The 22,510-nt window shown below is 62.2% G+C and overlaps 1 protein-coding gene across 6 annotated transcripts in view; it reads left to right on the top strand.

The window, feature by feature from the left end:
* Positions 1 to 14,891: 14,891 nt before the first annotated feature.
* Positions 14,892 to 22,510, top strand: part of HAUS7 (HAUS augmin like complex subunit 7) — a 17,215-nt gene continuing 9,596 nt past the window's right edge. For 4 of the 6 annotated variants that reach the window (XM_024116795.3, XM_024116792.3, XM_024116793.2 and 1 more), the window contains exons 1-4: positions 14,899 to 15,020; positions 15,977 to 16,092; positions 19,809 to 19,876; positions 21,711 to 21,772. In XM_024116795.3, coding sequence (XP_023972563.1) covers positions 14,913 to 15,020; positions 15,977 to 16,092; positions 19,809 to 19,876; positions 21,711 to 21,772 — 354 coding nt within the window. In that variant the 5' untranslated portion in view covers positions 14,899 to 14,912. Of the gene's footprint in view, positions 15,021 to 15,186; positions 15,312 to 15,976; positions 16,093 to 19,808; positions 19,877 to 21,710; positions 21,773 to 22,510 lie in introns of those variants that run through there. The other 2 variants (XM_024116796.2, XM_024116794.2) reach the window with 2 other exon arrangements.

Here is a 22,510-nt window from a genome sequence, read left to right as displayed (position 1 = left end):
CTGCCACCTCCTCCATGCCCACCCAGGCTGCCCCTCCATCTGGGCCCACGGCCCCTCCAGGCACGGGCAGGGGAGGGGGTTCTGTGGCCTTGGGGATTCTGTCGGGTGGGAGGGACAGAGGGAAATGGTGGAGGAGCAGGTGTGGCTGAGCCCTGGGCGGGGAGGCAGGTGACCCAGGTGACCCACCAGAGACCAGGCCGAGCGACAGCGCCCTCCCTCGGCCCTCTGCGCCTTCCCTCCTGACGCTCTGCTTCTCTGGGGAGCATCCCCTCTCTGGACCCCCCAGCTCGGTCCGCCCGGAGCCGGTCGTCGCTGAGAACAAGCCGCAACCGAGGCTGCGGCTGCGGTTCAGCGTGCCCTCTGTCACCTCCTCGAGGACGCTGGTGCCCAAGTGCAGCTCCTAGGGCCAGGGCTCGGGCTGAGCGGCCCACCCACCACTCGCTGGCAGCCTGGCCGGGTCCCCGCCCCCTTGCACCGGGTCCCTCCGTCTCGGCCCCTCTCAGGGCCACGGCCAGCTGTGCAGAGGATCCCGGCGACACCCGCGAGCCCTGTCATGACTCTTCAGGGCCCCACAGGACACAGGCTCGGAGAGTACCGCCGAGCACGGGGGGTCACGCGGCCCAGCGGGCCCAGGACCGTCCTCGAGGCTCAGTTTTGGGCTCCACGAAGGTTAGGTCAGGCGGAGGAAAGGCGCCTGGTGGGTTTATGGTCAAAACTCCCCCCCATGGGCAGCTCTACCCGCCGGCCCGGCGGGCGTACGTAGGCAGACGCTCCAGTCTTTCGGCCACAGCTTTGCCTCCTGTGGCCTCGGGGCCCCCAGCTCACCTGCAGGGAGGCTGGCAGGCCGGGCGGGATGGTCCGCAGCCGGTTCCGGTCCAGCCTCAGGTAGGGCAGGCTGCGTAGGGGTTGGAAGGCCAGGGGGGAGATGTTCCCATCGTGCAGCCGGTTCCCTTCCACCTCCAGCGTCAGCAGCTGGCTGAGCCCTGCAGACGGCGGGTAGAGGGGCGGGTGAGCTGACCGCCGAGCTCGGAAGGCCTGCCGGGAGCTGCCCACCGTGGCTCCGGAGACCCCCCTGGGCTGGTGCTGCCACCCCTGCCCTGCAGAAGGTTGTCGTTGAGTTTGAGCTCCTGCAGGGAGGCGGGCAGGGCCGGGACCGTGGACAGTGAGCTCCCATCCAGGTTCAGCCGCTTCAGCCGCGTCAGACTCTAGGGGGTTGGAGGAGAGGAGGGCGCTGGAGACTGGGGTGCTGCTGGCTGGTGCTAGGCCTTCCAGGCATGGCTTTGGGCTCATCCTGCCCAGGGACCCCCTGTTTGGTTGCACTGTGGCTTCCTGGCTCCCTCTTGGACCAGGCCTGTCTGGGGGTCTCTGGGACTCCCCTAAGTTTCTCCCCGGAGTGCTGCTTCCTCGTGGGGCCCAAGGACCGTGTTGCCCCAAATCATCAAAGCCCGCGGCGCTGGGTTTCTGCACAGCCCCTACTCCAGGTAGGGCAGGGAGGGGAGAGCAGGATGCGGGGCTGCTGTGCACCTCGAAGGCATGGGGGTGCAGGCCAAGGGCATCCAGCTGGTTCTTGCTCAAGTCCAGCCACTCCAGGTTGGGCAGTCCCAGGAACGCGTGGGCCGGGATCTTGGCGGTTTCATTCTCTGTGCACACGCAGGGCAGCCGTTTTCCGGGGCCCTCTGTCCCCTCCTCTTTGCCACTCTGTACCTCCCCCACACGGGCCGGAGGCAGCAGAGCTGGCTCTTCTGACCGTCCCAGGTCAGAGGGGAGGTGGGCCGTCTCCAGGCGCGGTGGCGCGGCGGCCTCAGTGGCCAAGGGACCAAGGTGCATGGCCTTCTCAGCCCTGCCGCGGGAGTGGGTGCAGGGGAGAGGGGACACCCAGCTGCCAGGTAGAGCGTGGTCAGGCCGGGGTCGGACAGGGCAGGGACGTGTTGCATCTTGACGTTGCCACGGGCGGTCGCCGCCTGGGCCAGGAGGCAGGAGGCCGGCAGGGAGGGCACGGCCTGCTCCACAGTGCCCGGGTCTGCAAGCCCATGGCCGTGCCCTTGCCTGCTTCCAGGCCTTTTCCGCCCACGACCCGTGGTCTCCGAGGTGCTGCTGCCACCTTGGCCTCGGTTGCGATCTTTCTTTTGACGCCAGCCTCCAGGGCTGGGTTGCTGGGAGGCCCCTGGAGGATGAGAGATGAGGCCCCAGCCTGGCCACATAGAAACAGGGGCCCGCCGAGGGGCAGGGGCTTGCCCGGGGCTCCCTGGACCTGCCGGTGACTTGGCCAGCTGAGCTGGAACAACAGGCCACTGGGCCTCCTTCCCTTGGCACCAAGGGCAAAAGGCCCAGATCGGGGCCCTGAGGCTGGGGAAGGGGACCTGCCCTGGGAGGGTTCCCCGCTTGCCCACACACGGGGCCGCTCAGCTTGGGCACACGTCGCAGCGGCTGGGGACGTTAGTATGATTGGTGGAGGCTGCCTGTCCCAGCCGGTCCTCACCTTTGGGGGGCCTCCTAGGCTTTGGGCCCCTTTTCCTGGCTTCCTGGCCCCCTGCCTGCCTGCCCTGCCCCCTCTTGGGCTCGGGGGGCCCTGGTTGCCTGCGAGGGCCTGAGCTCGGCAGCCCGGGGCCTCGCCGCCCCGGGCCCCGCTGCGGCTGTGGCCTGGAGATGGGGCCGCACGGCGCTGGCCCCGTTGTGACCCTGCTCCTGCCCCCAGGCTGCTGGCGGCGTCGCCTTCCTCTGGGCCAGCCCGGGTCTGGCGGGGGCCTTCCGGCGCGGGGCTGGGGCCTGGTTGGGGGCTCTATGGGCGCCCTCCTCGGAGGTGGGCCGCAGCCGGGGCCTGTCCGGGCCGCCGTTCCCGGGGGTGGGTCGCACCCGACCCGCAGGAGAAGCCGGTGTGGGCTGGGGTGCCTGGGCCGCTGCGTGGCGGAGAGGCGGCACCTCCTTCCCGAGCGGGGGATCGGCCGTCGGCCGGCCCGCCTCCCTCCTTCTGTCCGCCCAGGCCTCACTTCTGCCTTTTCCTCCTCTCCTCAGGAGCTCTCAGCCTTCTGTCACCGACCCCCAAGGCCACCAAGTGTCAGAGATTCCCTGATCTCCTCCCCGATTTTTCATGGCCCCAGGGTGGGGGCCCCAGAGTGGGGGATCCCGAGTGGGAGAGAGGGGGGAACGGAGAGAACTCAATGTCAAGAGCAGGATGAGTCACCCTGCCTGCCTCTCAGGACTCCTGGGGACCCTTCAGGCCTGTTGGGACAAGGCCGCGGCGGGTCCTTGGCTCTTGAGGGTGGGCCCAGGAGAGCTTCGGTAGCCCTAGGTGGAGGGGCTGGGCCTGTTCCTGTGCCCCCCAGTTCCCTGTGGGTTCCTCCTGGGCAGGGAGGGGTGGGCAGCGTCTGGGGCGATGAAGGGGTCGCTGCCACCTGGCGCAGTGTGCTGGTGGAGGTGACGGCCCCAGGGGCTGCTGCGAGAGCAGGTGGTTAGGGGCCAGGCGAGCCCCGGGCCGCTGAGGGGCTTTGAGCCACTGCAAAGGAGGGGCGGCGGCTCCCCGCCCCGGGCCTCCCCTCCAGGGCATGGAGCCCCTCCTTAGGCAGCAGTGACCAGGGGCCTGCCGTCTGCAGGGGGTGGGGGATTGGGTCCCGCCACCGGCCCCTCCCAGCCCACCCCCGGGCCTGGGCGGGGCCCTCACTTCCGCGCCAGCTGCAGCGGCCCCTCCTAGGGGGCTGTCTCCCCTGCCCCACCCCCAGCCTGGGCAACCAGCGCCAGGGCCTCCCAGAGTCTGCAGTCCCCGTCGCCCCCCGGGGAGGGTTCCCTGAGCCTCATGGGTCCCTCCTGGCCCTGAACCGAACACCCACGGGGGGGCACCGCGTGGGCAGCCTCGGGGTGACCCGCTCGCTCGCCCCCTGCCCCCGCCCTACTCACCGTCGGGGGCCCCAGACGGGCTGGGCGGCAGCGGCCGCAGGGTGGGCGGCCCTGTGGAGGTTGGCTGCGCCGCGGGCTCTCTCAGGCCCGGCCCCTGCCCGGCCAGGGCCCCCCAGGGCAGCAGCCCACCCAGAGAGCCAGGACGGGGCGCAGCGCCCTCTGCGTGGCCAGCGTGCGCAGGCCGCCCGGGCCGGCGGAGGGGATGAACGGCCGGGGGGGGGGGGGGCCGCGGCGGGATGGGTCGGGGGCCCCAGACGGGCTGGGCGGCAGCGGCCGCAGGGTGGGCGGCCCTGTGGAGGTTGGCTGCGCCGCGGGCTCTCTCAGGCCCGGCCCCTGCCCGGCCAGGGCCCCCCAGGGCAGCAGCCCACCCAGAGAGCCAGGACGGGGCGCAGCGCCCTCTGCGTGGCCAGCGTGCGCAGGCCGCCCGGGCCGGCGGAGGGGATGAACGGCCGGGGGGGGGGGGGGCCGCGGCAGGATGGGACACCAGGGGGGGCGGCAGGCGACAGTCCGGACCCCCGAGCTACAGTGCTGGGAGCCTCCCCGACCCAGGCCGGCCCTTCCCCAGGAAGGCTCCCCCCAACAAACGCCTCCCCAGGCCTGGCCCCCGACTCCCCCCAAGGTCCCCTGCTCCCACCTGAGGAGAAAGAGAGATTGATTTTTCTCTTGGCCCCGAGCTCTCTCGCTGCTTTTCTGAGAGGCCCGTGTTCCTTCTCCACTGGCGCCGGCCCAGTGGCCCCCGTGAATGGGGCTTCTGTCTCCGCACACAGGGGGCCGGTGAGGCCCACCGCAGAGCAGGCTGCCCACCCCAGGCTGCCAGGTCCTACCTCGGCGGCCGGGAAAGGAGAGGGGCCGGGCCCCGAGAGCAAGCCGCAGGCCCCAGGACCTCCAGGGTCCTCGGGAGAGGGGGCAGGTGCCAGGGCCACCTGGGCAACGGCGACTCTGGCCCCTCTGGAGCCGGCCAAGCCTGTGAGCTTCCGCCACAGGCGCCGGTGCCGAGGCCTTCCAGTTCCAGGGGAAACAGAACACGGGGGCAGAGCTAGGGTAGCAAGCGTAGACCCCAGCCCCTGGGGCCCCAGTGCCACCCGGGCACGGACCTCGCGCCTCAGATGGGGCTGGAGGACGCGGTGGAGCTCCCGCTCCGTCCCCTGGCTCCCTGCCCCCCTGTGGGCAGCTTCCCTTCCTCCAGGCCTCCACTTCCCCCTCTGTAAAATGGCGAGCAGGTCTATATCCCGAGTGCCGCCCCCCACGCCCCCCCCATCGCGGTGCGTGTGGGGCAGGGGCGGCCGGCTTCCTCGGGCACGCTTGGCTTGGGGTGGCCTGGCAGCGGCTGAGAGTTCCAGGCCTCAGTGTGGCCGCTGCCCGAGACGCCCCTATGCCTCATGGGTGCCCCCTCAGGCAGAGGGGTACCTGTGGGTCGGGCTGGGGCCCGAGAACGGGGGCTGCGGGCAGGAGCAAGTGGCAAAGAAGGGGTGTCTGACCACAGGACCCCTGGCCCGCCCTCAGAGGGCCCCAGCCCCAGGCCCGGCTGTGGGAGCCGAGGGCGGGCGGGGGCTGGCAAAGAGGCCGGGTCTCACCACATGGCTCTTTGGGGCCAGCCTTGAGGAAGCTTTTCCTACAGCTCTGTCCAGCATTGACTTATGTTTGGAAGCGATCTTAAGAAATGAGTTAATTGTGGGCAAGGCTTGGGTGGAGGGGAGAGGGGGAGGAAAGCTCGTGGGGAAAGAGTGTCCCAGAGCCATCTGGGGTTCAAGGTGTCTGTCCGGGGCCGCAGAGGAGTGTGTGGGACCCAGGACGGGGCTGGGGGCAGGGCACGGAGTGCCCCGCAAGCGGGTCTTCGTTGGGGGCCTCAGCGTTTGCCCACGTGGGCCAGGTGTATCGCGGCCGGGGTGTGGCAGGGACACACGGGGTCTGCCGGCACCCGCCTCCCCTGTCCTGTCCAGGTCTCTGGTTTCAGGCCTGAATCTGGGACCGCGCCGTACACAGACCAGAGACAGAGACTGGCTGGGGATTGTGGGCAAGTACCCTGCGAGCCAAGGATGAAGCCACCGTCTGCCTGTGTGCCCGTGGGTGACACAGGATGTCCTGGACTCGTGCTTTGCTAAAGCTGGGGGAGGGGAGCACTTAGGCGCGCGAGGCTGGGGTTTGCCCAGGGGTCCTGGACGACCGAGCACGATCCCCCTCCCCCCTCGCGCAAAACAAACCGAGTGGGTAGGGCTCGCCCAACTCCCATGCCAGAGGCCAGGCCTCCTGCCTCCTGCCTCCTGGCCGGGCATCACTTGAGGAGGTGGTAGGGCCCAGCCTGATGTGGGACCCTGTAATGGACGGCGGTGGGAGCCCTGCCTCTGACCACCCCCACCCCCCCCCCGCCTAGGGATGGGTTCTGGACTCCTGGCCCCCAACCCATTTCCCCTGTTCGCGCCGCTCCGCAGGCGCTGACTAAACATCCTGCCACCTGGTTCCCATTAGCAGGGCTGGAGGTGGGGGAGGCCCGCTCCCAGGTTTCTCTGGCACAGTGGCCTGGAGGAGGGAGGGACCCCCGCTCCTGCCCACCTAGGCAGGAAGGGGCGAGGCCCGGAGTGCCCCCCGTTCCCCAGGTCCTGGGGAGTCCCGTCCTCGCTGCCCTTCCCCCACCGGGGGCCCCGCGGCCACCTGGCCACCTACTCTGTCCATCGTGGGGACCTTGGAAGAACCCGCCCAGAGCAAAGCCAGCTTGCAGGGGCTCAGCAGGACCGGCGGTGCCCTCCTGCCCCGCCCCTGCTGCACACAGAGCTTGGTCGTGGACTTGGGCTGAGACAGGCAGGGCCCCTGGCCAACACTAACCCTGAGCCTGGTGTCTGGAGCGCAGGGCGGGAGGGTTGTCAGGATTTTCCAGGAACCAGAGATGTAGCCTGGGGGTTGCTGGAAGGGTTTTGGGCTCCCAGCTCTGCCCTGGACGGCCTGGCCATGTGACGTCAGAAGGAAGCCTCCCTGCTCAGGGCCTCAGTTTCCCCGTCTCAATGTGGTGGCTGTGGGCTCCTTAGAAAGTTCTAGAATCTGAGAACTGGAAGGGGCCTAGAGAAGCTGCATAAGATGATCACGGTTGCTTCTGGCTGCACAATCGCAGGGTTCTGAGGGCTAGGAAGGGACTCCTGCCCCTTCTCCTCCTGTCCTTCCCTTACACGCGGCCCACTGTCCACACACACTTGCCCCCCAAGAACACACCTACCCTCACAAGTCAGGACACATACCCTCACAAGTGGCAGCCCAGAGGATGCCAAAGCAATGCCCTTCGTCCCTTAAGCCTCCTTAGAACTGCACAGGGGAAAGCTCCCCTCCTGTCAAGGGAGGCTTGGAGAATAGATTCTTTGCTCACAGAACATTCCTGAGCCCCTGTGGTGGGCCAGGCACTGTTCCCCGGCACAGCGTGCAGTACGATGGTGAACTACACGGCCAGCTCCCCTGTGCTCACAGAGCTGGCCGTCTAGTGGGGTGCACGAGGACCCCATCAGAAGGAAACGGGCTGGTCAGGGTGACTGCAGGAAGAAACACTTTCGACAGGGGATCAGATGAGGACTGTGAGAAAGTGACATTTGGGTGGAGACGTGAGTGAAAAGGAGAGAGCCCGCAAAAAGGGCTCCAGTAAAGAGCCCTCCGAAAAGGAGGGACAGCAGTGCAAAGGCCCTGAGGCAGGAAAGGCTTTGGCCCAATTTGAGAATCAGCAAAGAGATCAGTGTGGCGGAGCGGGCTAAGCGAGGGGTGAGGGTGGGGAAGGGCAGGAGGGCCAGCTTGATAGGGCATCAGAGGGTGGCGGGTGGACTTTGCCTTTCACCTTGAAGGAAGCAGGGAGCCACTGTGGACTTCTGAGCAGAGGAGTCACACATGATCTGACTCTTAAAAAAAATTCGTATTGAAGTCTAGTTGATTTACGATGCTGTGTAAATTTCTGCTGTTCCGCAAAGTGACTCAGATATATATATATATATATATATATATATATATATGTTCTTTCTTTCTTCATATTCTTTTCCATTACAGTTTATCAGAGGATATTGAATATAGTTCCCTGTGCTATACAGTAGGACCGTGTGGTTTATCCATCCTATATATAATAGTTTGCAGCTACTAATCCCAAACTCCCAATCCTTCCCTCCCTCCCCTCCCCCACCAGGGGCAACCACAAGTCTGTTCTCTATGTCTGTGAGTCTGTTTCTGTTTCGTAGATATGTTCATTTGTGTCGTATTTTAGATTCCACATATAAGTGATCTCATATGGTATTTGTCTTTCTCTTTCTGACTTACTTTGCTTAGTATGATAATCTTTAGGTCCATCCATGTTGCTGCAAAGAATTTCATTCTTTTTAATGGCTGAGTAATATTCCATTGTAAACATGTACCACATCTTCTTTAACCATTCCTCTGTCGATGGGCATTTAGGTTGTTTGCATGTCCTGGCTATTGTGCATAGTGCTCCTATGAACATGGGGGTGGTGCATGTATATTTTCTAATTAGAGTTTTTGTCTTTTCCAGTACATGGCCAGGAGTGGGATTGCTGGATCATATGGTAGTTCTGTTTTTAGTTTGTTAAGGAACCTCCATACTGTTCTCCATAGTGGCTGCACCAATTTACATTCCCACCAACAGTGTAGGAGGGTTCCCTTTTCTCCACACCCTCTCCAGCATTTACTGTTTGTAGACTTTTCAATGATGGCCATTCTGACCGGTGTGAGCTGGTACCTCATTGTAGTTTTGATTTACTTTTCTCTAATAATTAGTGATGATGAGAATCTTTTCATGTGCCTATTGCACATTTGTATGTCTTCTTTGGAGAATTGTCTATTTAGGTCTTCTGCCCATTTTTCGATTGGGTTGTTGGTTTTTTTGGTTATTGAATTACATGAACTGCTTGTATATTTTGGAGATTAAGCCCTTGTCGGGCGCATCATTTGCAAATATTTTCTCCCAGTCCATAGGTTGCGATCTGACTTCTTATATGGTAAAAGGGTCCCTGGGGCTACAGGGTGGAGCACAGACTTGTTGGGGGCACAAGTGCAGAAGGAGGGAGCCAGTGTGGAGGCAGCTGCACCCTCCACGGAGAGGTCATCGTGTCTGGCCCTGGCTGGGGCGGACTGGTGGGAGAAGTGGGTGGAGCCAGAACGTTGTGGGTGGAGTGAGCCTGGGGCAGAAGCTGGGGAGGCCAGCTCCTGACCTCTCAGGTACGAGGTTGGTGATTAGACAGCCAAGCGGTCACATCTATAAGGCAGTTCTGTGTATGAATCTGGAGCTCAGGGCCAAGGTGTGTGCTGCCAGTCCTGCCTTCCTGCTGTCTGTCATTTGACAAGTTCACTGAGCCCCTCCTATGTACCAGGCCTTCTGCCAGGGCCCAGGGCAGAACAGTGGCTCTGCAGCCAAAGACACACCCTCGGGGTGACCCCCAGAGCAAGGGAACAGGCCTGCTCTTGTGCCTTCCACAATGTGTCCCAGTCACATCAAAGCCTGTGTATGTGTGCGTGTGTGTGTACGGATGTGCACATGGATGCCAGGTCTACCCATGGCGGGGGGTATGTGGGAGGGTCCCTCCAGCACGTGTTTGGGCCTCTATTGTATATAAATAAAGGTACAGTGGCCTTTCCCCTCTTCAAACTTGGAGAAGAAGAAAGCCAAACTTTCCATGCCCTCTTCCTGTTGCCAGAAGTTGCTTCCTTAGAGAAAACCCATCTTGTTTTAATGCCATTAAAACCTCAGAGGATCTGGTCCCAATTAAACAACTTTTCTTGCAGATGCTTTTGTGAAAACTAAATACATCAGGCGATCCGGACTCATGTGTCATGCTTCCTTGCTTGAGACCTGGCGCTCCTGAGCGAGCAAGCCACGGGGGGGGGGGCGGGGGGAGGGCGGGGGGGGACACTAAGGGCGATCCGGACTCATGTGTCATGCTTCCTTGCTTGAGACCTGGCGCTCCTGAGCGAGCAAGCCACGGGGGGGGGGGCGGGGGGAGGGCGGGGGGAGACACTAAGGCAGAGACAGAGAAAGAAGGAGGAAAAGGGAACACAGAACCCTAATGATGGCTGGGGATGCAGTGGCCGGTAGTAAGAAGCCCTGGCGGTCAGGGGAGAGAAGCCGGGGCCTTCAGCTGCTGGGCTGTGGACATCCCTGGGGAGGGTGCCAGCGGAAGGTGGGCCGGAGGAGGTGGAAAGCAGCAAGAGTGGTTTGGGGGCAAAAAGGTCCCAGGTGGCCGATGTGGCTGGCTCGAGGGAGCAGGGCCATGGCCCGGATAGGGGCACGTGAAGGCCACTTTCCCATCCTCCTTCCCGTCTGAAATTCCAGATGGCTCTTGCCAATAACGTGGGCCCTGCTTGACTCCCTGTAGAAGTTGCCTCTGCCCCTCCAGGTGGGCATGGAGGGGCCTCAGACATGGGACAGAGTCTGGGCAGACACTGGGGCTCGAGTGAGGGCTGGGGGCGAGGGAGGGGGGGGGGCGAGGTCCACCGCCCACCGCCGGCCCTCCCGAGTGGGCACGTTCACGTTCCAGTCCTGGCGCCCGCGTCTCCAGCTCCAGACGCGTGTGACTCAGCCCCGCCGGCCCTGCCAAGCCGTCTAGACCCGAGCGTCTCCCCGTGGAGGGGGCCGTCCCGCCCGCCATTTCCTCCGCCGCCGCCCGGGGGCCGCCGAGCCCCCGGCGCATGTGCAGCCGCGCGTCCCCGCCTCGCCCGCGCCGCGTGCACGCGCCCCGGCTTGTTCACCCGTCGCTGCGCTGGGCGCGTGCGCCTGGATCGCCGGAGACCCTGCGCGCGAGGGCGCGAGCGGGGAGCCCCCAAACCCGCCCCCCCCATCCTCGGAACCAACCCCCTCCCCGGTGGCTCACCCCAGGCTCCACCCGGGCCGGGAGCGCCCTGGTGGGGACAGCCCCGCCCACGCAGCCTGGCTGCGTCCGCACCCGCGCAGCAAGCGCCTCGGGCCTCCAAGCGGACCCGCAGACCCTCGCAGGCCCTCGGAGTGGGCTGGGATCCGATCCGGGTCCTGGGCATACGAAACGTGCTCTTGCAGGAGCTTGTGGCCTGGGAGCGGGTGGGGTCCTCTGGGCTCCCGAGGGCCCCTCAGCAGCAGGACATGGGGGTGGGGCCCTAAAGCAGGAGGTCCCGGGTTTGACCTGCTGTGAGGGCGGCCTTGCCTAGGTGTCCCATGGGCAGGGGGCCACCTGCCCCTCTCAAGGGCTAGCTCTTCAGCTGCCCCTACCTTGGGCTGCTGTGGTCCCTGCCCCAGCATAGGGATCAGAAGCGACAGGAAGAGGAGGCCAAGGTCCCCGGGCAGCTTCTCCATCCTCTTGTGCTGGTAGTCTCTCAGTGTGGACACAGGCCTAGAATGAGAGCATTCCAGACTGGCAGTCACCAGGCAGCTCCAAGGTTGACATGCTTATCCACCCAGTGCTAGGACCAGAGACCACTAGACTCCCCCCAAGCCTACCCTCGTGGCAGGCCCACGTCTGTCAGGCCCATAGTGGCAGCTCTGGGGCCCTCCAGACTTATGCCACCCCAGTAGCTTGTGCTTGGCCGGGCCAGTCCCCAGGGCCTCTGGGAGGCTGAATGACAGCCACCCGAAGGAAAGTTGGTGTCATTCTTGTTCCCGGAACCCTTTGGGTCTCATTGCTCAGGTCAAAGTTTGGGGACCCTGCAGCCTTGAGACTCTTCCCAATCTCATTTGCAAGCACCCCCCACTTTCCTGTTCTCAACCCCTCCTCCCATCTGCGTGAAGATGGTTTGTTTTTGAGTGGGCTTCCGGCTGGCACAGATGGTGTGGGCTGGCTGCAAGCCCCGGGCACCTGGGTGGATGGGTGACCAACAGCCCAGCCTGGCGGCTCAGTCTCGAGCAGATGAGAGAGGTCCAGGAAGGGGGAGCGGGGGAGAGGGAGGGGAGAGACAGCCCTCTCACTTTGCCTCTCCTGGAGGACCTTGAACTCAGACCATCCTCAGGCTGGCCTCATTACCCTGTATCATTTCTCCCCCAGATCCAATGCCAGGCCCTGCCACTTACTTCTCCCATAGAGCTTCTCACCCCATAACTAACAGAATTCTTCCCCTGAAATCTCTCTCTCTGTCCCTCTCTCTCACACACACGCTCTCCACCTGCCTTTTCTTCAGGAGCCTGCATTTGGTGCTCACCAGAGGATGTGGTGAGGAGTCCCTTAATCTCCTTTTCTTACTGGGGAATCTCAGGGGTGGGGAAAGTGGGGGCTGGAGGGACCCCCCCATCCCTCAAAAGCTCCCCTCTTTTGGAACAGGGCCTTCAACCCCTGTCAGATGCAGCAGAAGCCAATCTGCCTTCTCTTCCTTGCTGGAGAGGTAAAACTTGAACTTCAGCTTTCTTTGACTGGCTGCTGGGGGGTCAGGTTCCCCCAGCACCCTGGGGTCTGCTGCTAAAGGCAGCTGGAACGTCGGGGCTGAGATGCCCTAGGGGCCCTTCCTCTTGCCCGATGACCTGCGCACCTCTGGCCAACAGCCCGCTGCTCCAGGGCAGGGAGGCCATGGGGTGAAGCCACCTGGTTGGCCATACATTTCTGTGCCCGAGGCACAAGTCGAGGTGCCTCACGTGGCTGGCTGCCTCAGCCACCACTGCTTGCTGCCAGCCCGTCCCTGACACAGTGAGGCCAGTACCTGTCAACTGGTCTCATTTTCCAACCTGTTTTCCAAGCACTGACACATGGCCAAGTTTCCCCCATGATCAGGAGGTTGGCCCAGTGCTCTGGTCTGCTCAGGGCCCCACAGCCTCTGCTGACATCTGCCCCCCAGCTGCATCCCCTCCCAGGCGGACCTGTCCTTCAGCCCCATTTTCAGCCCCTGACCGGCCCAGGCCTCCCTCACAGAAGCCAGGGGCTCTGGGCAGGGATGCGCCCTACAGAGCTGTCCACTCCCTGCTCGCCGTAGCAAGCCACCCCACATCCCTCCCTGCCTCCTTGAGCTTGCATACATCCCGAGACAGCTCCTCCTCCCTTTCCAGGCAGCCAGCTAGTGTTTAGACAGTGCCCTCTGAGAGAAGCACTTCTTTGTATTGAGTTTGAGTCCACATTTCCAGAAGCTTCTACCACTCGGCAGCCCTTTCTCCCCACTCCTAGAGAGGCCCAGTAGTCTCTGTTCCCATCCCAGCCTCCAGTCTTTCGGGTGGAGGACGCCTGGGAGGCACCACGATTCGGGGGTGGGGAGGCTGTGGCCTGCTGCTGCGTCTTCAGCTGCCATTTCCATGAGCTTAAGCCTGGCCAGCGGGTTCTCCATGCACGGGACGAAGCCCATGACGCTTTAAGATGGTCTTCTCCCGTCAAGGCCTTGACAATCCCTCCACGTCCCACCCTGTGCCATAGACAGAGCTGCTGAGTCGGCAAAGGGCTGTTTAGACTACTGGCTCCGTGGAGCTGGGTGGAGAAGGGGAATTTTCTTCCAGAATACACAGGGGCTGGTTTTTTCCCGATCCTCAGGAGCAGAGGATATGGGGAGGGTGGGGAAGGCCACCACACTGCCATGGTTTCTCCCGCCAAATTCCCTAGTCCTAGGAAAGATCCACAGGAAAACCCACAAGAATTTGAACGTCTGAGCTGGGGCTGTGATGGAAATGAAATTTTTAAAAAAGAAAGAAAAACAAAAACAGAAAAAGGGAAAAAAAAAGATTTAAAAAAACAACCCAAAGACCCCTACAGCCTTCAGCTGCCAGAAGGGCCCAAGTCAGCAGCCACGTCGGAGCAGGAAGGGATCTTTAGGTGCTTTGCAAGTCTCTGGGTCCCTGGGTCCCTGGGCTGGGGCATCCCCGCAGCTCAAGTTCAGAGGCTTTGTGTCCTCAGAATAGCTTGCAATTCCAAACCATTCAGTAGGGAATCAGGCCCTGCCCCGCAAGGCCAGGCTGGGGTCCCTTCCTGTTAGCCCAGACGCCTGCCCATCCCCTTCTCCCAGAACAGGGCTAAGTCCTCTCCTGTCACTCAGAGGACTGCAGTTGCCTCCTGCCAGGTCCCTAGGTCTCCTCGTCTCTAGACCTGCCCCTGATCCCACCCTCCAGGAGATGGCAGGGTGGGGCACAGAGCAGGGACAGACTCTGGAGAGGATCAAGGAGGGCTGGCAGCAGCTGCCTGCTCCTGGTTCCCCACTCCTTGGGCACCAGCCACCCTCCAGCTCCTTCCTACCTCATCTGATCGGCAGGTCCGGGGGATGGGGGCGCTCACTGAGCTGGGGGTTTTGGAGGTGTGGGGGGAGGACAGGCTGACAAATGTCATTTCAGACTCATTGAGTTTGAGGGGCACGAGAGGTGCAAAGACATTTGTAAGTGGACAGGGCAGGAAGGAGGCACAGAACCTTCCAGAAGGTCGAAGACAGACTGGAGGAAGGGTAGGTGGAAGGAGCAGGGCCCGGCATAATAATAGTGAACATGTACATAGTGTTTTTTACATGCCAGGTATTGTTCTAGGTATTTTATGGGAATTATTACCTCATTCCATCCTCATAGCAACCCAAGGAGGTAAGTGGTTTCATTATCCACATTAGGTGAGGGTAAGGAGGCACAGAGAGGTTAGGTAACCTGCCCAAAGTCACACAGCTGGGGCCGGATTCGAACCCATGAAACCTCCCTCTAACTACAGTTGTGAGTGTGGGAAACCGGAGACAGAGCCCCGCGCTGGGAGATGGGGCGCTCAAGTCCCAGTTCTGCCCGGTCACCCAGGCCCCCCTTCGTCCTCCCGCGGAGAAACCGACTAGGCAGGAGCGCCCTCTCCTGGAAGGCGCTCTCCCGGCCGCGTCCTCCGCCCCGGCCGCGGGCGGGAGGGTCGCGGAAGAGCGGGCTACTGAGCTCCAGCCCCGGCTCCGCCCCCTTCCTTGAGGTCAGCCTCTTGGGCGGAGCCGCGGCCCAGGGGAAGGGCGCCGTGGGGGAGGGGTGGGCCGCGTCTCCGGGCCGCTCCCGGGCCCCTGTGCGGGCGGGTGGGCGGGAGGAGCACCGGCTGGCGCTTGATTGGCAGCTGGGCCGGCCAGTCAGCCCTGGGCGTGGGGGCGGGGCGCGGCTCCGCGCGCGAAACATGGCCTGGCTGGGTGCTGGTGCTGGCGGCGGCGGCGGCGGAGGCTGCGAGGAGGAGGGCGACGACAGCGTGTTCAAGGCGGCTGTGGAGGTCTTCGCGAAGCTGAAGGTGCTGCGGGGCCGAGGAGCCGCCCCGGGGTGGCTGGGGCCGGGCGGCGGGGCGGGCAGGGCCTGCTGCGGAAGTCGGCGGCGCCGGGCGCGCCGCCCCAGTCGCCGCTGCAGGCTGCGCCCTGTGTCCTGCTGCGGGGGAAGGCTTGTGGGGCGTCCGTCTCGGCTCCTTGGGCGGCCCCAGGCCTTCATTCTCGCTGTCTCCACGGCCCGTGCCTGGTACTTCAGGCAGGCGCCGTGCGCGTACCGCACCTGAACTTCTGTTGCTGCAAGACCCGGCCGGGCGCGCGGAGTGAGTGCAGGGGCGGGCGGCGGGGGTCGGGGGCCACAGGCCCGGGACTCGAGGAGCTCGCGGGGTCCGGGGGACATAGATGGGCGGGGTCCATGCCTCCTCCTCCGAGTCAGCGGCCAATGCCCGTGACAGCGGTGGTGAGGAGGCCCGCCCCGCGAGGTCAGGCAGCGGTCCCGGGGCCGCTACCCGCGCGCCCCTCCCCTCCCCCACCCCGTCCCGGCTCTCCCCTCATCCCCTCTCCTCTCCCCCCCGCCCCGCGACACCTCCCTCCCGTCCGCGATCGGCCCCGTCGGCCCTTTCCCTCCCCTTTCCCTTTGCTCCCACAGCCTGGAGCCGGGATCGGAATCTCTCCGAAGCCCCTAGTTGCTACCACGTCAAACTACCGCTTGCGCTCCGAAGGGGGCGTCCGTAAAGGAGGCGGAGTGGCGGGCGGCCGGAGCCGTGGATGAGGGGGACCGAACTCTGGGCGCGATCGACAGCGCTGCCAGTGTGCCGGGCGCGCCCGGCGGGGGTGGTGGGGTGTGTGTGACCCGCCCGGTGGGTGCTGGGCGGCCGGGAACGTGCGTGAACGGAGGTGCACTGAGAGCGTGATTGCAGATGTGCGTTTCAGCCCTTCGCTGATGTTGGCTTTCTAAAGCTTCCTGGCTTTCCCTTTCCTTGCTTAGGACCTCAGCTGCCCCTTCCTCCAGGGTCTTTATATCACAGAACCAAAGACCATTCAGGAACTGCTGTGTAGCCCCTCGAAGTACCGCTTGGAAATCGTGGAGTGGATGTGTGCACGGTAACAGCCTGGTTTCTTCCTCCCCTACCCCTGGGGTACACGGGCACCACTCAACCCACTGGGGGGAAGATGGGGTTTGTTCTTTATCTGAGGAGCTGTCCTCCATCCCCTGTCACTGTGAGAGCAGCTGCTTAGATAAGAAGTGAAGCCGTGCTCAGATCTGGGGAGAAAGTGCCCCGGGCAGTGCTTCAGCTCCTCTGTTTGCCGCCTCACAGAAGCTGAGCTTGGCTTCTGAGCGTTTTTTCTTGCTGCAACTACTAGTTTCAGAGCTGGCAGGGACCTGGGAAATGATGTACTTCAGTCCTTTCATTTTCAGACTGGGAAGCTGAGGGTCAGGCTGGAGTCGAGAACTGTCTCAGGTCTTGCCACCGAGGAGTGGCAGGCAGGGCCAAGACCCCATTTCCCAGTCCTTTGGGTCAAGGTGCAGCTGGGTGTGTGTGCCTGGCACCGTGCAAGGGAAGCAAAGCCTGCCCAGGTGTCTGCATGTCACACATACTCCTATACAGCCTTCAAAGACCCAGCTCACACGTCCTGTCTCCTTTTAAGAAGTCTCCAGTTCCCAGGGCAAAACGTATTCCTCCTTTCTCTGGACACCCACAGCCTTTTGAGCGCACCCCTGCCAGAGCCCTCAGCCTGTTGGTTGGGTCTTGGCCTGCTGTCCTGTCTGGCTCTCCAGAGCACTGGGAGCTGCTGGAGGGCAGGCACCAGGTGGGACCCCCAGCCCCGCCATCAGCCCCAGGTCGCAGTGCAGCGTTGCACATACTTAAGACATGCTCCAGGCTGTGGGGTGACAAGTAGGCGCGCAGACCCATGCTTACCGGGGTACCATTCCAGGGGCCTCAGACACGGATGGGTGTCCTCAAGGAGCTGGGACTTTAGTGGCCACAGAGGCTCAGGCACCGATCCCAGTGTTGGGCGCACCTCTGCAGTCTTGAGTGCTGTGGACCTTGGCAGGGAGGAGGTGGCATTTGATCTGGGAGGGAACGAGTCATGGTGGGCACTCGTTTCCACAGGAGCGGGGAGTCAAGGTGTGGGAGGGAGAGCCGGGCAGCGGTGGCCTGAATGGCAGCCCAGGGCAGCTCATGTGGAGCCTTCCAAGCCACGTGAAGGCCTTTGAACTTTACGCTCTGGGCAGGAAGGGCACGGGACCAGGGGAGTGACATACTGAAATTGGCATTTTTGGCAGGGTGACTTGGGAGTCCTGTGGTGGATGGATTTGGAGGGGAGAGGCGGGAGGCAGGGAGACCAATACGGAGGCTGCTGCAACAGCCCTGGGAAAAGATGGCAGGAGACTGGCTTGGAATGGCAATGGCTCTCATGACAGGCACTGTTGGCCCTGGAGGTACCAGCGCCTGGTCCAGGAACCTGGGAGGAGAGATAGTAGTGGGGATGGCCTGGGCTAGTTCGGGGATCTTGAACACGCTCCCAGGAGGAGGGAGGCCAGAGTCAGGTCCTAGAGGGGCTCTCGTGGGAGGGAGCCCAGAGTTGCCTGGCCCAGGTGGAAGCTGGGGACTGGGCCCCTCTGCTGGCCAGAGGGGGCATGGGTGAGAGCCTCTGGCTGCAGTCCTCAAATGCTTTTAGTGCTTTTTCAAATACAAGAAGCAGAATCCTTTTAAGAAGCAACCAGGGAATGTCCAGTTGCTTTTTATGATCCCAAGCTGGCAAAAGTGCCGTAGGCCTTTCGATGGCCAGAGGATTGCACAGAGTCCAGTTTCTCCCAATTTCCTGCTGGCTTCTTTGCACGTGGCTTCACCACTTCAGCCTCCTTTAGGGCCACCTATTCACCCCTGTCTGGGCGGAACCTGGAAACTGCACGCAGCACTGGCTGGGGGGCTGGGCGTGGTGGCTCTTGGGGTCCTCTATGCTAAGCTGGCCCTCGGCATGGGCGGGGCAGAGCCGTGGGGCTCCCTAGGTTGCTGAGGTTAAGGCGCATGGGGTTCCTTGGCTCCCGAAGAGCTAGCTGTACTTGCGTTCAAGGCCTTGAGCACCGTTAGTTTCTGCCCCGCTCCCTGCTGCTTCAGGAGAATCAACTTTAATGAAAGCCCTTTCTGAGTGAGGTCACTTCGGCTTTCGGGGATTTATTCTTCAGCGTTTTGAAGTGGTTTGCTGAGGTCCAGCCCGATGGATCACTGAGTGCTCTCTGCTCTCTGGTGCTTTGTGAGTGGGAATGTTGCCTGGCAACCAGGCCCACGGCCAGCCTCCTAGCTTTTCACACAGCGGGGGCTCCTCCTCCCGCCCTTTCTCGCCCAGCCCTCTTTGGCAGAAAGGGTGGCTGCCCCGCCCCCTCTTCCCTGCGGTCCTGCAAGGGAGCGGGGGCTGGTGCCGCAGGTCGGGTCAGGGTGGCTCCACTAGCTCCCAGGGCCCCAGCATAGTTGGGGCAGGTGTGACCCGGGATGCAGGCGTTTGGGGGCATGGCCCCAGGGAAGGAACCGTGAGCCTTTTGCACCGAGCCCCGACCCTGCCCTCTCCCACCGTGATGAGTGAGTCGGCAGGTCCTGGGGCTCCCTGGCAGAGCAGCTGGAGCGAAGTTCCCACGGCCTCGGTGCTGTGCCGGGCCTGGAGCTGGGGGCTGGGGACGCGGCGCTCAGACCGCGGCCCTCTCGTGGAAGAGACCCAGTGGGAGGCCTGTGCTGCGTGTCGCGTGTGGCGCCTGCTGGTATATGGCACCCCTTACTGCCTTTGAATGTGGTCTGTGTCTGGAAATGGTTCTGCCCATCAGCTTGGCATCTTAAGGCAAGATGCTTACAGGTGGCCGCCGTCCCGTTGATCTGTGTGGTATCATCAAGGCTGGGGCTCCACCAAGCCAAGGGGGACAGCTGGGATTGCTGTTGCCCCACCTGGGAGGCCGGGACTGTGACCCCAGAGCCCATGCTAGGAGCCCTCGAGTGGCTCAAAGCTGTGACCTGTTAACTTAGGTTAGTTTAAAAACATTCCCTCTGTTGAAAGAGCTAAGCACGGGCATTTACTAATGGCAGATTATTCTGTGACAAGGGGCTGTGGTCATCCATTCGTTAATGCCCACTGGCCACCATTTCAGTGCTGGCTGCCATGTTAGGGCCTAGAAATACAGAACAGAAAGTCAGCTCCTGGCCTCGGTGAGCCTGAAGTCTGGGAGGTGAGAGCGCGGTGGAAAGACAGCTCCCAGGCCCCGCAGTGACGGAGGGACGCCAAGCTGGCTTCCCTGGGGCGGTGATGTCAGCCGTGGGCTTCATGGGATGAGTTGGAGCCAACTCGGTGTGCTTGGCTTGGGCGGGAGGAAAGCGCTGCGGGCAGAGAAGGGCAGACGCACACGGAGAGGTGCGAGAGGGGGCCCAAGCCGGGCGTGCAAGGACGCCAGCGCAGGGAGGGCCTTTTCGGACCTCCTCCCAACAGACCTGCGCCATGATTTCAAGAAAAACCAGCCCCTGGGTTCCTCCTGATAAAGAGCCTAGTGCTCTGAGGAATTCAGTGTTTTCTCTTGGGTAGTCATTTCATCTCTTTCATTGTGAGGATCTTAATTTCAGTATTGAAATGCACACTTCTGAGGTAAACGTTCAGAAGTATTTTGGTGTTTTGTTTCTCTGATAATTCATGGAGTTGAAATCACATAAGATTATCCATTTTAAAGTGAGCGCTCCAGTGGCACTTAGCACCTAGGCCCAAAGATGCTCTCCAAAGGGGTGTGAGGGGCCCCTGCAGCCCACCCAGGCCTGACTGGTTTTGCTCTTTCCCTGCAGGGTCTGTCCCTCCTGGCAAGACAGGTTCAGCTCACCTAAGGGGGCCTCAGCCGAGGTGAAGATCCAAGGTGGGTCTCCGCTGTGGGAGTCTGGTGTTGAATGGTGGATTCGGGACCATTCTCACCTGGTGCACAGCCTCCTTAGCAGGTTGCGAATTTCCCGTTGGACTGGTGTTTTCTTCTGGATCGTGTGCACTCCGTGGGTGTTACTAGAGCCTGCTAGGATCCGCCCTCCCTTGCACACGTGAAGGAGGCCCTGGCTCTTCACCCACACAACAGTGTTTCCAAAGGTCCATCCTTCCAGGGGCCTGTGTTCCCTCCCCCACCCCAGCTCCAGGGTGGGTTAGCTGGACCCCAGATTCCTGACCCGTGCCGCTGCTGGCACTGCCAAGTTAGTTATCTGGGGACAGTTGTCCCCGAGGCTGCAATGGGCCAGAAGAACAGGGGTTGTGTCTTGGAGCCTGGGGGCCGGCCTGGGCTGCACGGAGGCGCTGCCCTTCTCCCCAGCACTGTCATGTCCGGCACTTTCCTCCTGACACGGGCCCATCAGGCCACACCTGAATCCTCCAACAGCCTCAGTTTCCTCTTCTGTAAAGTGTGGGCGCTCAGCCTTGCCCACCCCGTGGGAGTGCGCTCAGTGGCACAGCAGGTGGTAGACATGAGTGCTTGTGAAAGAGTATAATCGGGAGAAGCCGTGCAGGAAGGGAGGAAGTGAGCCAGGCAGGTATCAGGAAGATTGGTGTTCAGGGCACGAGAGCAGCAAGTGCAAGGGGCCTGAGGTAGGCTTGCGTGTGGCTGGCAGCTTGGAGGAGCAGCCAGGAGGCCGGGGTGGCTGACGTGGAGTGTAGGGGGTCAGAGGGGCCACAGGGCCAGATCAGGCCAGGCCTTGTGGCCGCAGAAGGATGTTGGCTTTTATTCTGAGGAGGGCTGCAGCCTGCCTTTGGGTTTAACAGGGCACGAATGCAGCCACGTTGAGACTCGGATGTGGGCTAAGTGAGAGGGGGGCCAGGGAGTACGCAAGGATTTGGGGTGAAGGGATGTGGGCTGAGCACATGTGCTGGGGGTATAACTGCCATTTGTACCGTGTCTCCAGGATGACTGATGCCTTCGCATAGATGCTCTGCTTGCTTCTAGCACCAAACCTTCCAAAGCAGATGCGTGTTCTGCCACTGAGGCATATGAGGGTGGGAGCTGTCAGGGTAAGAGCATTGCCGCAGGGCTCGGGGGAGGGGGTATATGGAGCTAGCATTGGCCCCAGGCTTTCTGGCTCCAAGTCCTGGCCTTTCTTTGTATACCACGTGGTTACTCAGAAAATGCCCAGGGCTCCCCAGAAGACGTGGCCGAGCATTCCCTGCACCACGCAGGGACTCAGTTTCCCAATCTGTGAAATGAAAGGGTTGCCACCTCCTAGGGTAGCCAGCAAAATGAAGGGACATGATGGCATGAAAGGTGTGTAGGATATTGACAACTGTGAGACGGTTCCTTTTGCTTTGGCTTGGCGAGGTCTCTGAAACAGTGGCACACAGCATGTTTGGAAGGTTCCCCGGCCTCTGTGGGCTCCTCAGGCAGCTGGCTGGCTTCTGCTAGAAGCAAGAGTTCCCTATATGGAAGAGCATTGAATGCGACCTCTTATTTCAGGTGAGGAAACTGGCCCCCAGAGAAGGGCAGTGACTGGGTATACGTCACACAGCAAGAGGCTGTCCTGGCACCTGGGGTGTCCTCCACCTGTGTCCTTGTTGACCTGGGCCTTCCAGGCCCAGCCCGGCCTCATGGGTGCTGGGCCTGCTGACGCTAGAGCAGGAACACCCTTACCAGGGAAGCACTCGGCACCCTGCACGGGTGTGTGGTGTCCTTGCCTGTTTGGGTGGGTGTCTGCGGTAACTGGATCCTTGTGTTCCAACAGAGATGGTGAAACTGGGCCATGAGCTGATGTTGTGTGGGCTGGATGACCACGAGCTCCTGAAGGTAACAGAAGGCCCTCTGTCCCCATGGGCCGGGGGCCTCAGTGACGCTGGGGTGGGCATGGGGGGGGCTTTCTTCCCTCAGGCCCAGGAGCTAGCGCCCACAGTCCCCGCTTCGTAGCCCCCTGGGGCAGGAACCCATAGGATTCCTCTGGGTAGACCCCAGCCATCCCTAGGGCCGAGAGGGGAGGGTGGCTGAGGAGGCCGAGAAGATATTTGGCTTCTGATGGCCAAAGGGACAGAGAGCACATCCTATCCTTGGTGGATGACACCATGGTAAGTACTTGACATGCCAGTGACTGTCACACCCACGCTGGGCAGGAGGTACCTGTCTTAGCCCCATCTCATGGGGAAGGTGACAGACAAGTCTCTCAAGGTTACCCAGTGACAGAGCCTGGCCTCAAACCCAGGTTCTGGCTCCTGAGCCCATGCACTTTCCCCCATGTGCTGCCCACCCGTGGGTTTCCATGCAGAGGCAGGCCTAATCCACCCCCATATCAGTCAAAGAAACCCTGCCACCTACCCTTAAAATTGAAAATGAATACTTGAAAGAGTTATTTTCGCATTTTGGCCATTATAAACAGCGCTGTGACTGTTCTTTATACTTTTTTTTTTTTTTTTTTGCTTTATGCGGGCCTCTCACTGTTGTGGCCTCTCCCGCTGCGGAGCACAGGCTCCGGACGCGCAGGCTCGGCGGCCACGGCTCACGGGCCCAGCCGCTCCGCGGCACGTGGGATCTTCC

Source organism: Physeter macrocephalus, chromosome 21, assembly GCF_002837175.3.
Source record: "Physeter macrocephalus isolate SW-GA chromosome 21, ASM283717v5, whole genome shotgun sequence".
Taxonomy (NCBI): Eukaryota; Metazoa; Chordata; class Mammalia; order Artiodactyla; family Physeteridae; genus Physeter; species Physeter macrocephalus.
This window is presented reverse-complemented; position numbering and strand designations above follow the sequence as displayed.